The following is a 12,676-nucleotide window of genomic DNA, read 5'->3' on the forward strand; positions in this document are numbered from 1 at the left end:
TCAGAAAATACTAGAATATGCACATAGATGAACATTCATTTAACATTAATAATATCAGTTTGTATATTTGTAGTGTTACTTGTGTACAGATTGTCAATTTTTAATAAAACATTTAATTATTCCTGAACCAATAAAATAATACCATCCATACAGGTATAGGCAATATCTATATTCAATTTGATAATCAACTGATATCCCTAAACATTTATCCACCAAAGATTTTTTCATATGAAAATTAGAAATTAATTTAGCCATTTTATTTTAATGAAAATAGGGAGAGGAGGGTATGCTCATGTAGTGTCCTAAAATCTGGATCAGGAGAGTCACCTCAACAGTAAATAAACTGAAGTGTAAAGTAGCACAGTGTTAACTGTAATTTCTGTATTTTAAAAAAAATCATAAAGAAATTTGTTATTTCTTATAACTTTATTTAAAATTTATTTTCTTTCATTAGGTTAAAAGAACCCTGCATTATCAAGAGGTGTATGATAATTTTCTGAAATGTTTGATGCTATACAATCAAGAAATTATATCTCGAGTTGAATTAATAGATTTGGTAAAACCATTTCTAGGGTAAGTGTTTTGTTTTGTCTGTATGCATGCAAAAATTGTATGCAGTGGTAATTTAGAATTAATTAATACTTTTGTTCATCTTTGTGATTAATATTTTATGCACCCACCCACTCTCAATGTCAAGAGTGGTAGTTCTGTAGCTTAAACTGTGACTGATCAAAATCATATTTTTGGTAAATATATAAAATAAACATATAAAGAAACAAAACAAAAGTAAGCATAAACAACGAAATGAAAACAAGATTTCAGTTAACTAAATTTAAATTGGATACCACCATGGGTGGTATAGAATTTAAAGATTTAGAGATTGATACAAATGCTGCTATTGTATACATGGAGAGTGATGTGTAGTAGCACAGACAGTATAACATACATATGCACTTTTTTTTTTCTTTTTTTTTTTTTTACTATTATCACCAGATGCAGTTCAGGTGCATATGTCAGACTGCAGTTTAGATGCAATCTCACCACATTTGGAATATTAATCTATGCAAAGTTTTTCTGTTATTCATTAACTTTAAATTTCATTTTCAACTTGCCAGCAGGGATAAGGAGGTGTGCACTTTGTATAAGGCAATGGTCAGGCCACATCTTGAGTACTGCGTACAGGTCTGGAGGCTTCATTTTAACAAGGATATGGAGTTGCTAGAATGAGCACAGAGCAGGACAACAAGATTGATGAGGAGAACAAAGGGTTGCTCTTAGCAAGAAAGGCTTAAGTTCTGCAAATTGCAGGGTCTAGAGACTAGGCACTTATGAACTGATCTGACTGAGATGTATAAGGCCTTGAATGGTTTGAGCAGGCTCAATGCTGATGGGATTCTTCCTCTTGTTCAGATTACAAACCTGAGGGCGCATAAACTTAAATTGAAGAAAGACAGTTGTAGAATAGATGTACGTAAATTTTCCTTTAGCCAGCAGGTGTTTGATCTCTGGAACAAACTTCCATCTGTTGGTGTGGAAGTTTGATAGCTTGAATAAATTCAAGGAAGAACTAGACTTTTGAAGCGAATGGATGGGTGAAATGGGAAGTTTTTTTTTTTTTTTTGCTGATTTTTTTATTATTTTTTTTTTTATGTAAACCCCAAACACGAGAGGTATCAGAACCTATAGTACTTAGTACCATGCTTGGGTTGGAGGTTGAGAAGACGAAAGAAGATATTTGTTGACATTGGACATGAACTTCTGTAGACTGTAATTTTCAGAAAATAGGTATGAAGGAAGGTTGTTCCAGAAAACGGCAGTTGAATGAATAAATGAGGAAGATGAAAAGTTGGTTCTGTGAGTTTGAAGTTGGACAGTAAATGGATGTTTGCTGGCGGTGGCACATTTTCAGACTGTTTTGAAAGAGACAGCAGGAATTATAGAAGCCAATTCAGAAGAACAGTGCCCATGGAAGAATCTGTAGAAGAGGCATGCAGCAGAAACAGTACGTCTATGAGACAGCAAGTGGAGAGACTCTGTTAGAGATGAATCATTAATTAACCTAACTGCCCTCTTCTGAATGGAATCAAGAAGCCTGAGAGAGGTTTTGGGGGCACCACCCCAGATGTGGAAACAATATTCCATGGCAGGGCGGATTTGCGATTTATACAGAGTGAGCAGCTGTTTGGAAGAAAAGTAATGCCGAGAGCAAACGAGAAAACTAAGTTTTTTAGATGCAGAGGAAGCAATATTTGTAATGTGCTTGTGCCAAGAGAGATTAGAAGTCAGGGTAATCCCCAAAAGAGATATATCATTTTGCCTAGAAATCGGAGTGTCACTAAAGATAAGCATAGAAGCAGAAGAATCCTTTTTGCGAGATATAAGACAAGACTGAGTTTTAGAAGGGTTGAAATCAACTAAGTTGTCTTTGTCCCACTGGAGAATTACCTGAAGATTGGCATTTAAGGAATTGGTAGCAGATTTTCGAGAAGTTGAAGCTGATTGAGCAGGACAAGGTTTCTCAAAATGGAAAGTGGAATGCAATGTGCTATCATCGGCAAAACTATGGATAGGATTTCCAGTCAATGGAAGAAGGTCATTAATATATAAGTTTGTATGATTAATATATTAATATATGATGCTGTATAAGCTTGCTTTCTTGCATCATGTGCCTCTACTAATGCTAAATAAAATAGGCAGGTCTTTTGCAATATCTCTACTTTCTTGCCAATTGATAATGAATTGTTTTCTCTTTATTTTCACATTGTTACCCATAAAAGTAATAATGTTGAAAAGACCATCATACCTGATGGTCTTTTCAACGCGTTCACTGTAAAACAAAAACAGTAATGCACAAAATCATATGGTTAAAGCGGGAACCAATGGACTATAAACTATTGTACTAACATTTTGAGCCATTTTGATACTACTGCAATTTGAAGTGTTGATTTTATCTTAGTATAGGTTGATTAATCACCTATACATGTAAACAAATGTAGAAATCCTTCATTTAGAAAGTTTAGCACTTGACTACCAGATATTTGGTGTTCATTGATGAATTTTCCTGAACCTGATAATTGTGGCAATGTTTGTATTGAATGAACAGGATTATGAACAGGATGACACAACCCGGACTCCCTTTTGGGAAAATGTTTTCGCCAACTAACTCAGCATAAATTTCACCATTCGGCCATCAACAGTTTAATATAGAAAAGTGTAGTAAAATTTCTCTAAAAGATGTAGTAATTCATTTCTGTTTTTTTATCTTTACTTTAAAATCCTCTGAATTCTTTTCTGTTATGCAGATTAATTTATTTTAACTTTTTTGTAATAGTTGCAGTTTCATCTTATTCCCAAAGTAGAGAAGATATAAAACACTGCAAAAGGCAGTGCAGTCCTATTTCCATATCTCATATCTTTTATTCATTTAGATATGTGAATAATCATTTTACGTTAATAATTGTAGTTAGAATATGACTATTGAGGAACCTGTTCACTTTCAATGCAAAAGTAGCAATAAGATTGACACCAGTAGATGCTTTATTTGTCTTGGCTTTTATTGCACCAATATTTCATTCTTCAAGAGAAATATTTTAGAAAGGCTGAAAGAAGTGAGGTGGAAATCAGCCCATTCGTCCAGGTTAATGGGAGCAGGAAAGCTAGAGGGAATTTGTGTTTTTGTAGGAAAATATCATTTTGCAGCTCTTAGCTTGTTGAGAGATGAACTTGCCTAAAGACTCTTGCTTCAGCTCTTTAAAAGGCCTTTCTCTTGTCAAAAGCAGTTGGAATAGGACACCTGCAAGGTGAAATTTTTGTAGGTTTTATGTGCCACTTGTTTTCTCTCAAATGCAGTCATGAGCTGAAGATTCCACTGTGGTTGGTCTGACTGTGGTTCTCGGGTAATGGGAGCAGAAACAAATCTGCACATTACAAGATTGAGCCCTTATGCTGCCACAAAAGCACAGCAGTGATTTGGCCTTTATGGCAAAAACAGAAATATTTCTCCATTCCACCAGTAGAACAGCTTTTAAATGGGAACAACTGTGTTAACTTCCATTGTTGAGATCTCACACATTTTCGAAATCATAAATTTGGGGAAAATATTTCACAAAATCCATATGACCTTCACTCTGTTAAAATTTGATCTGTGAACTGTTGCTTTGTAACCAATTGTATATCCTCTACTTTTTAAGATGATAATCTTTTTGATTTTAATTTGTTAATAATATTCAGTTGTATAATTGTGTACTTTATATTTTTTTTCTTCATAGTAAATCACCAGAGCTCTATAAATGGTTTAAAGACTTCCTTCATCTCAAAGAATCTGGATTTAATGTTGAAAGTATTCCTTTTAGGGTTGCATCGCAAGAACAGAGAATGGTAACTGGAGATCTGGCTATGGAAGTCGGTAAAGGAAAAAAATTTTACTATTAAATTTTTACTGTTAAGTTTGTTTTTTTGGCAGGGATTGAAAGAAATCCCATTGAAAACTTCTTCACAATGGCCATCAACAAGTAAACTCAGTGTCATTTGCCATATTGAAAACTCAGTCAGTTCATTTAAGATGATGACAAAATATCATTAAGCAGTGGTCTCCAAAGTGGGGTGCATGCACCCCTAGGGCTGCACAAGATGATCCACAGAACGATTTGGTAAGCAAAGTGAGTGATGCAATCCTTCCATTTGGATCAACATACCTATGTGAGGTGACTTTCTCTGCAATGACTATTATTAAAACCACATTTAGAAATAAACTTAACTTGGAACCAGAACTTCGGGTAGCTGTATCCCAAAATATGAAGCCAAGATACACAACAATAATGAAAAATATTCAAGCACATTGTTCCCACTAAAAAATGCTGTTGATTTGATTTATACCACTTCGTACTTTAATCTCAATTTCGTTTTGTTTTGTATTTTTTCATCGAATTAGATTGTGATCTTTTCAAATTATATGTGATTCTAGATATAATGCATACCGTGTAAATTATTTATAAATAAAACAAATGGCATTACATTACATTTACTACACTTGTTACATTAATGATTTTATATCATTTTGTGCTTGAACTTCAATTTAATTTTGTTTTGTATTTTATTATTTGTGATCTTTTTAAATTATATGTAATTTTAGTTGAAATGCCTTCCATGTAAATGATTTATAAATAAAAAAAATATATTAAACATATATGTAATTTTTTATTGTTGGGTTTGTGCTAGTCCTTTTAAATAAAATAAGGGTGCACGACCAAAAAGTTTTGGAGACCACTGTCATTAAGTACCGCTAGTTCCACATGAGTGATGAAATCATATTCAGTTACGGAAAGTGTTACGAGTGATGAATCCAGACTTATATCACTAAGAGGGAATTTGTAAACAAAGGTAGGGGTAGAGAATAAGCAGTTTTTTTTTCGAATATTTATTTAATTTTTTTAAATGATAGCATTGATTTTGCTATGAAGAAAATATTATTTCAGCATTGATTCAATCATATTGCCATTACCTCCACACAAACATGTACATGTGATATGTACAGCTTTTACAAAGGATTGATGGATGAAAACCTGCAAGAAAACAGTGAAAAAAAAGCTTATTATTACTTTCCTGAAATGCTGCCTCTTTTAAGCACTTGAATCTCTGATACAGTTGGAGATCCATGACAAGTTTCAGAAGCTGGTGGATTAGCATATTAAAGTCCAAAAGGTTGCAGTTGCTGCCATGCTCTACCACAAGAAATCCATACACTGAATTTATGTTGGATTAGGTAAATCAGTAAAGCTTGCTTCTTTGTCTTAATGCTAAAAAAAGACTATTATTTCTCAGTTTGATAACATTGCAAAAATTTATTAATTGGTGGGAAGCTAATTTGAATTCCAATTTCCTTCAGTAATGCTGCTTCATGTGTATGTTGAAAACAAACAAGTTTTGCAGATTAAGCAAAGAGAGAAAAACATGTTGTTCTCCACTACCTTGATGCATGTTCCTTAAATTTTGGTTTCCTCACAAACTAAATTCCTAAGGATCTCTTAATGTTAATTTCTCCACAAAACAGATCTGAAATGCTGATGGGAAAATTATCCTTGTTAAGATAACCTGTAGAAATTGTTTATGAGGAAACCAAAATTTTCCATTACCACTTTTTAAAAAAGAATAAATTGACTTTTTGTGAATGAAAATGAAAAAGTTATATAGAGATAACTATAAAGATGGCATTCACAAGGAAACTTATAAAAAACAAACAATAAGTCTGTTAAACATCTTTCAAAAACTTTAATTCCATCTCTTTCAGTACAGATATTTCTGTTAGTAACAAATATTTAATGGTCTTATTTGCTTTGGCAACAAAATATTTAGAAACAGAAGAAATTCATATATATTACCGAAAGTTATTTCTCATCTTTGGTTTGCTTAGGTCACCTTGTTTACAGGATCTCCTCCCCTCCAGTCCTCGGACTTAATGTTTTAAGAAACACAGTGTGTTCTATCAAATTTGGCAGCATTAACCAAGCTTATCAACTGAAAGATTCAGCCAACATAATTATTCCCACTTATTTCCAACTTTACTCTGATTACAACAAATGCATGATTCAAGAGATAAAATATATTTTCAGCCCAGGAATGATTTTCTAAAGCTTGATTTTTTAAATGATTAAAAAAATAATCATTATAAAGGCAGGTACAAATGCTAGTTTTAACTTTTTATCAGTTCATATAGTGTAATGTACTTTACAAGCTAAACTGCATATGCTGTCAAAATGTAAAGCCTTCCTGTTCTCCTCACTTGGAAATGCATTTTTGAACTACAATAGCAAATTTACTATAGAAACTGACCCAAAGAAATAGGCCAACTGGCTTTAGGTTACTTTATTTAACACAAAGTTGGATTATTTGTGCAAATCAAACTTTTGCAAATTACATTTGCTTCCCAAGCATGTGATGCTCTCTGTGCATTTGCAATCATTGATCAGAACTTGAGTCAAGTCAGTAGCCATTGGATTTTGGCAACTTAATCAGTATGTATATTCCCTAAGATCCCTGAATATGCTAGGTTCCACAAAATACTACGGATTGCTACTTTGGTGAAGCGTAGCACACGCTTCTTGATGTAGACCGGGGTTCAAGCCCGTCACCACCAAATACGGAGGATGCGGCAAGGTCAGGGAATGACCACCGCATATCCCGGAGCAATATGGCCTTAGTTGCTAATGCTCCTAAAAACAAAAAAAAAACAAACTTTGGTGAATTTTTCACCACAGAAATCTAATTTGATTCAGAAAAGGGTGCTTGTTAGTAGATCCATTTTGCAATGCATTAACTATACTTAAATAGCAATAAAAATTACTTTGAAGCTGGATCTATATTTCCTAGTGCTAATTTAAGTGTATATAGTTCTGTAGAAAAATTTCTGCATTCAGTTGGAAGTACCAGGGAAGACAACTGTTACACAAACTTTTACATTCAGATTTTGAACCATCAGTGTAATTTTGTCAGGATGACACAATTCTGATGATGTGCTGCATGTAATCACTGAATACTGAAATCTACTAGAAATTTTTTCCCCATCAACAAAAACAGTTATCATAGACTGGAGCAAATGGGAGCTTATGGAGGGTTAACATTATCAGTCTCTTTTTCAATTTTGGTAAGTATTAAAAATTTTAATGCTTTAATTTAAATTTTTGTAACTACTTAGTAGTTGGCTATGTATAAACACGATGCTATAGCACAACGGCTATGTATAAACACGATGCTATAGCACAAACTTATACATTAGTTAACTTCTTCGTAACCTGAGGCTATTGCCCTAAACAAATTATGTGCAAATCAAACATAATCCACAATTTTGGAACTGTAATATTTTCCCCTCAGACTGGCAAGAAGTTGGCTCTACAGGACACATATATGTATAGAACATTCTTATGTTATATACCTACTAACTCTAAATTACCCATTTATGCCCTTACTGCACTTTGACTCCTAGAGTTAAGCATGTGCTTGTGGAGAATTAATATTATCAACAAGGTAGAAGAAATGCAGCTTTCTTAGCTATATCAGGAACAGTGAGCACATTGACAATGCAGTACATCATTGGAGATGAAGTTAACCATGATGCTGAATTTTTTGTTTTTGAAAAGAATTAATTTATTTGCATATTTCTGATGTTTTTATATATTGGTTTGTCAAAGTTATATTAAATCCTTCAGATCAGGCACAATATGTTCATGGTCCTTGTGCCATTAAACTTCAAACCATGGGTGCATGGTTTGAAGTTTAATGCAATTATTGATGTTGCATGTAAAATTGGCTTTCATTTACAGCAGGTTTGCAGTTGAAAACTTAAATTATCAGTGCCAAGTAGGAAATTGAGGAAAAATTCTGAATGAAAAAAAAAAAAGCTTATTTTCATTCAGAAAGTGAACTTGTAGCCGCTTTTTTGTAGCAAAAATAATGATGTTCAGTTTTGTAAACCCAGTCTTCAACTAACACAGTAGTTGTGTTCTTAAAAAATTTTGAATAAAGTGAAATCATGTTAGTTGAACAACAACTTTCTATAAGAGATAGTGTAAGTGGAAGGGATATATTCCAATGCCCTAGCCCATTAAAGATATTGTAAAATTTTATTCTATGTTTGATCGATGCTTTATATATATATTTTTTTACTTGTTTATGTATATTTCTAATTCTTAATTAATGTTTAGAGAAAAGAAATAATGATAAAGGTAAAAACAAAAAAAAAATTTTAATATATGGTTCTGTTTCTCTTATACAGTCAGTTCTGCTATAACATGCATTTTGGCAATGCGAATTTGCTCCAACGCAACTGATATATTAGGGAACAATGCAAGTATAATGCGATTTTTGCATTACCTCATGCACAATTTCGTCTGTGAGTAACAAGGTGAATGCAAAACCCGGCACCAAGCTGAATATAGCGACCTGCGCAGCAATACATACAAGTTTACTAAGCTTAAAAAATGTCAAATGTTTAAGAGCTATATTTCCCATTTACTGTAGTTGTATTGGTCAGAGACACTGTTGTCATTTGCTGTATTCACAAGATAACAGGTGATATTGTAGGCCAACTCATGTTTTCAGGAGCTCACATTTTTCTCTTTGAACAGAAATTTCCTGAGGCATGATAGCATAAGCAGAGGAGCACGTTTCTGGAGATTACTACCATAAAATAATAAAAACAATTTGCAGTTCCTGGTTTATTGGGCTTTTCTGTTAGGACAATCTATTATAAACGATAGTAAACTCAATCTTATTGCATTTGCAATAATACCGATAGTTGGAATTCTGTTGGTTTTTACGTTATTATGGTGAAATGTGTTTCCACTTCAATGAGATCTTTAATCATATAAAAAACTTAAATAAATTTTCTGAATTTTCTCTCCTTTCCTATTTTTTAAGCTTCTTAAACTTGTTGTTAGTCTGTGTCTCTGGTGCAATTTGTGCGTGCCATTTTCGGTCTTATTGATTGCTTATCTTTTTTACTGTTTTAATTTTACAATAAAAAAAAAGAAAGAAAAAGTCAGTGAACAGAAATATCAATTAGTATGCATATATTACAGTGCTATACTTACTCTAATATTTATATATTTATTAAAAATTTAAGATGCTTAAACCTGTGTTAGCAATATTATTGGGTTGCTAACTATTTTTAGTGTTTTACTTACCACACTGAAAATTTTTTTTTGAATGCTCTACCCCTATCCCTGTTTTTCCCATAAGCTCTGTTATTTTTAATGCGTTAAATACCATAACGTGGTGATTTTTAGGAACACATATACTGCGTTTTAGCAGAACTGACTTGTATTGATAAGAATTTTAACACTTGTGTGTTTGGTGTAGAGAGTGTAGGAAGAAATTAAGTGCCAACTCAAATTTTCTGATGGACGTTTATGAGAGTTTGAGGAAAAGGATTGATTCCCTCAAAGGAATTAAAATGGGGGCATCAAGCTCTCAGCTACCCAACTCAATGCCACAACTCATACTTGTACATCAGGCAACAAGCAGCAGTCTCCAAAGCAGAATGCACCAGTCCTACAGCAGGAGGTAGTTATTGTTGATGACTGTTGTCTGGGAAATATGTTGTGCAAGAATGATAGGTGGAATGGGACCAAGGTATGTCTTTCAGGGGTAAAGGTAGATGATGTAGATCAGATATCATCTTTTAAGGGCAAAAAAGGTGATATTGTTATGCACATGGGCACTGATGATATTAAGAGTAGGAGGTCTGGAAACTTTCTTAATAAGTACAGGACAGTGTCGGGAAAAAGTCAAATTAGTAATTGAATTTGAAAGTGCCTTCAGTTCTGTTCAGACACAATAGGAGTACATGTTTGAGAGCTTTGTCAATCAATGCAGCCCTGGAGAGAATGTGCAAGGCTCATGGGGTAGAATTTTTCTCAATGTGGTCTGTGCTTGTTAACAGGAGAGACTGTTTTTACAGGGATAGGATACATTTGAATAGAAGGGGTGCATATAAATTATCAGGTGATACAGAAGCTTACGGTATACATAAACTAGTCTGTAATCAATTCACAAAGGAAGTTAAGCAAGCTAATGCAGATTATGAGAAGTCTCTGGTAAAGAATGCAAAGATAAGCAACAAAGACTTCTTTACATATGTAAACACTAGAAGGAAGTGCATGAATCATATTGGTCCACTAGATATGATTTAACTGTTGTTGATCCTGCTCAGCTTGCTCCCTAAATGAATAGGTATTTTGCATCTATAATCATACAAAGAGTAATTTTCTAGAAGTTCTAACAGAGAGCTCAATGATTTTGAGATACCTGAGAGGAATGTTGAAGCTAAAAATAGAAAGGCACCTGAGGCAGATGGATTTATCCAATATATTAAGGGAGGCAGCAAAAGAAGTAAGCAAAACTTTCATCATGATTATGAGAACATCCATGGATTAAAGGAAGGTCCTTGTGAATTGTAGATGTGTGGACATATCCCCAATTCACAAAGGTGGGATCAAAGGGTGACATGAGTAATTACAAACCCATTAGTTTAACGTTTGTTCCAGAGAAATCAGTGGAGTCACTGGTTAAAGAAGTAATGCAGGGCCATCTGGAAAGGAATGCAGTTATACTGCCGTCAGTGTGGATTTGTTAAGGGGCGACCTTGTCTAACCAATATGATAGGTTATTTATTTATTTATTTATTTTAATGGAGTGTGTGGGAGGAGTATAGGCTGTACAACCTTATTAGATGAATAGCAAAAAAAAACAATTCTCCTACACTGTCATTGAAAAAAATTATCAAAAATATTGTCCTTAAGTTTCATGATTGCCCTCCCCTGCCCAACAGGCCCAAAATGTCATCTCGTAATGCCTTATGAGGGACATTTGAAAAATTTGTGGCCTAAGTGTGAAAGGGTTGTGGTACAGTGTTAAAAATTCTGTACTTAATGTATAACTTCAAACAGTAACTTGCCAAATTTCATGCAGTTTCAATAACGTTTTTAATTAAGGTTCTGATGTCAACAAAGTTTTGCGAATGAAGAAAGACAGACAAAATCACTCACCATGCAGTCATCCAATATTTGTAAAAAAAAAAAAAAAAAGATGAGGATAGGTACATAAGGGTTACATAATTCATAAGGATAGGTTACAACATTGGGGAGGATGCCCCTTCCTATTCTATGTTTAAGAAGTGGGCAGCAGAATTTAAACAAGGGAGGGAGAGCCTGGAAGATGACCCATGCTGTGGAAATCCCTGCAACATCCATCACTCCAGAAGTTGTTGACAGTGTACAACCTTGTGATGAGTGATCAACAAGTGACAGTTCGGTACAATGCCAGCACCATGGGCATCTCATCTGAATGTGTGTACCACATAATAATAGAGGTTCTTGCTATTAAAAAGGTGTCAGTTGTTGACAGCAAATCAAAAATGTTGTTGACAGCAAAGTTGTTGACAACAAATCAAAAATGCATGAGACTTGTCAAGTGAGCATTTCCCTCATTTTAAAGCAGATTCAACAAATTTCTCTGCAAGGTTTGTGACCATGGATGAGACATTACTTTCAGCCAGAAACAAAGGAGCAGTTTTCAAACAGTGGACACTCAGTTCTCCCCCCCCTTTCCAAAGAAATCCAAGTAAATTCTTCCTTCTAATGGCAAGGTGATGGCATCAGTTTTTTGGAAATTGATGGAGCATTTCTAGTGGATTATGCTCAGAAAGGCCAGACAGCCACAGGGGCATATAATGCAGACCTTGTGAGGTATTTACATGAAAACATCCAAGACAAATTCCAAGCAAAACTCATTAAAGGAGTCTTGTTTCATCAGGACAATGTGCTTGCTCACAAGTCTGTCATTGCCATGGCCACTGCATGGGTTGGGTTTTGAAATATTGGACCATCCCCCATATTCACCAGTTCTAGCACCATTTTAACTTTCACTTGTTTCTTAATTTGAAAAAAAATACCTGGCTGGCATCCATTTTGCCACTGACAGTGGTGTCATCGATGCAGTAGATACATTCCTGGAGGCCCAGGAGAAAACTTTCTCAGGGCTGGAATCGATGCATTGCAACATCAGTGGCAAAAGCTTATAGACTCCAGTGGGGACTATGTTAAAAAGTAACATGTACCAGAATCCTCAAATAAATCCTTCATAGTCAAGCCATGAACTTTTAAATGCCCATCATGCATACCAG

General features: G+C 34.2%; 1 protein-coding gene across 6 annotated transcripts in view; it reads left to right on the top strand.

The window, feature by feature from the left end:
- The window catches only part of LOC150074896 (paired amphipathic helix protein Sin3a-like), a 285,756-nt gene that overhangs the window by 117,197 nt on the left and 155,883 nt on the right, over positions 1-12,676 (top strand). For all 6 annotated transcript variants that reach the window (XM_090389366.1, XM_090389363.1, XM_090389365.1 and 3 more), the window contains exons 7-8: positions 455-573; positions 4,269-4,405. In XM_090389366.1, coding sequence (XP_090245492.1) covers positions 455-573; positions 4,269-4,405 — 256 coding nt within the window. The remainder of the gene's footprint in view (positions 1-454; positions 574-4,268; positions 4,406-12,676) is intronic.

Source organism: Mastigoproctus giganteus, unplaced genomic scaffold (assembly GCF_048544385.1).
Source record: "Mastigoproctus giganteus isolate SK-2022 unplaced genomic scaffold, ASM4854438v1 scaffold_15, whole genome shotgun sequence".
Lineage (NCBI taxonomy): Eukaryota > Metazoa > Arthropoda > Arachnida > Uropygi > Thelyphonidae > Mastigoproctus > Mastigoproctus giganteus.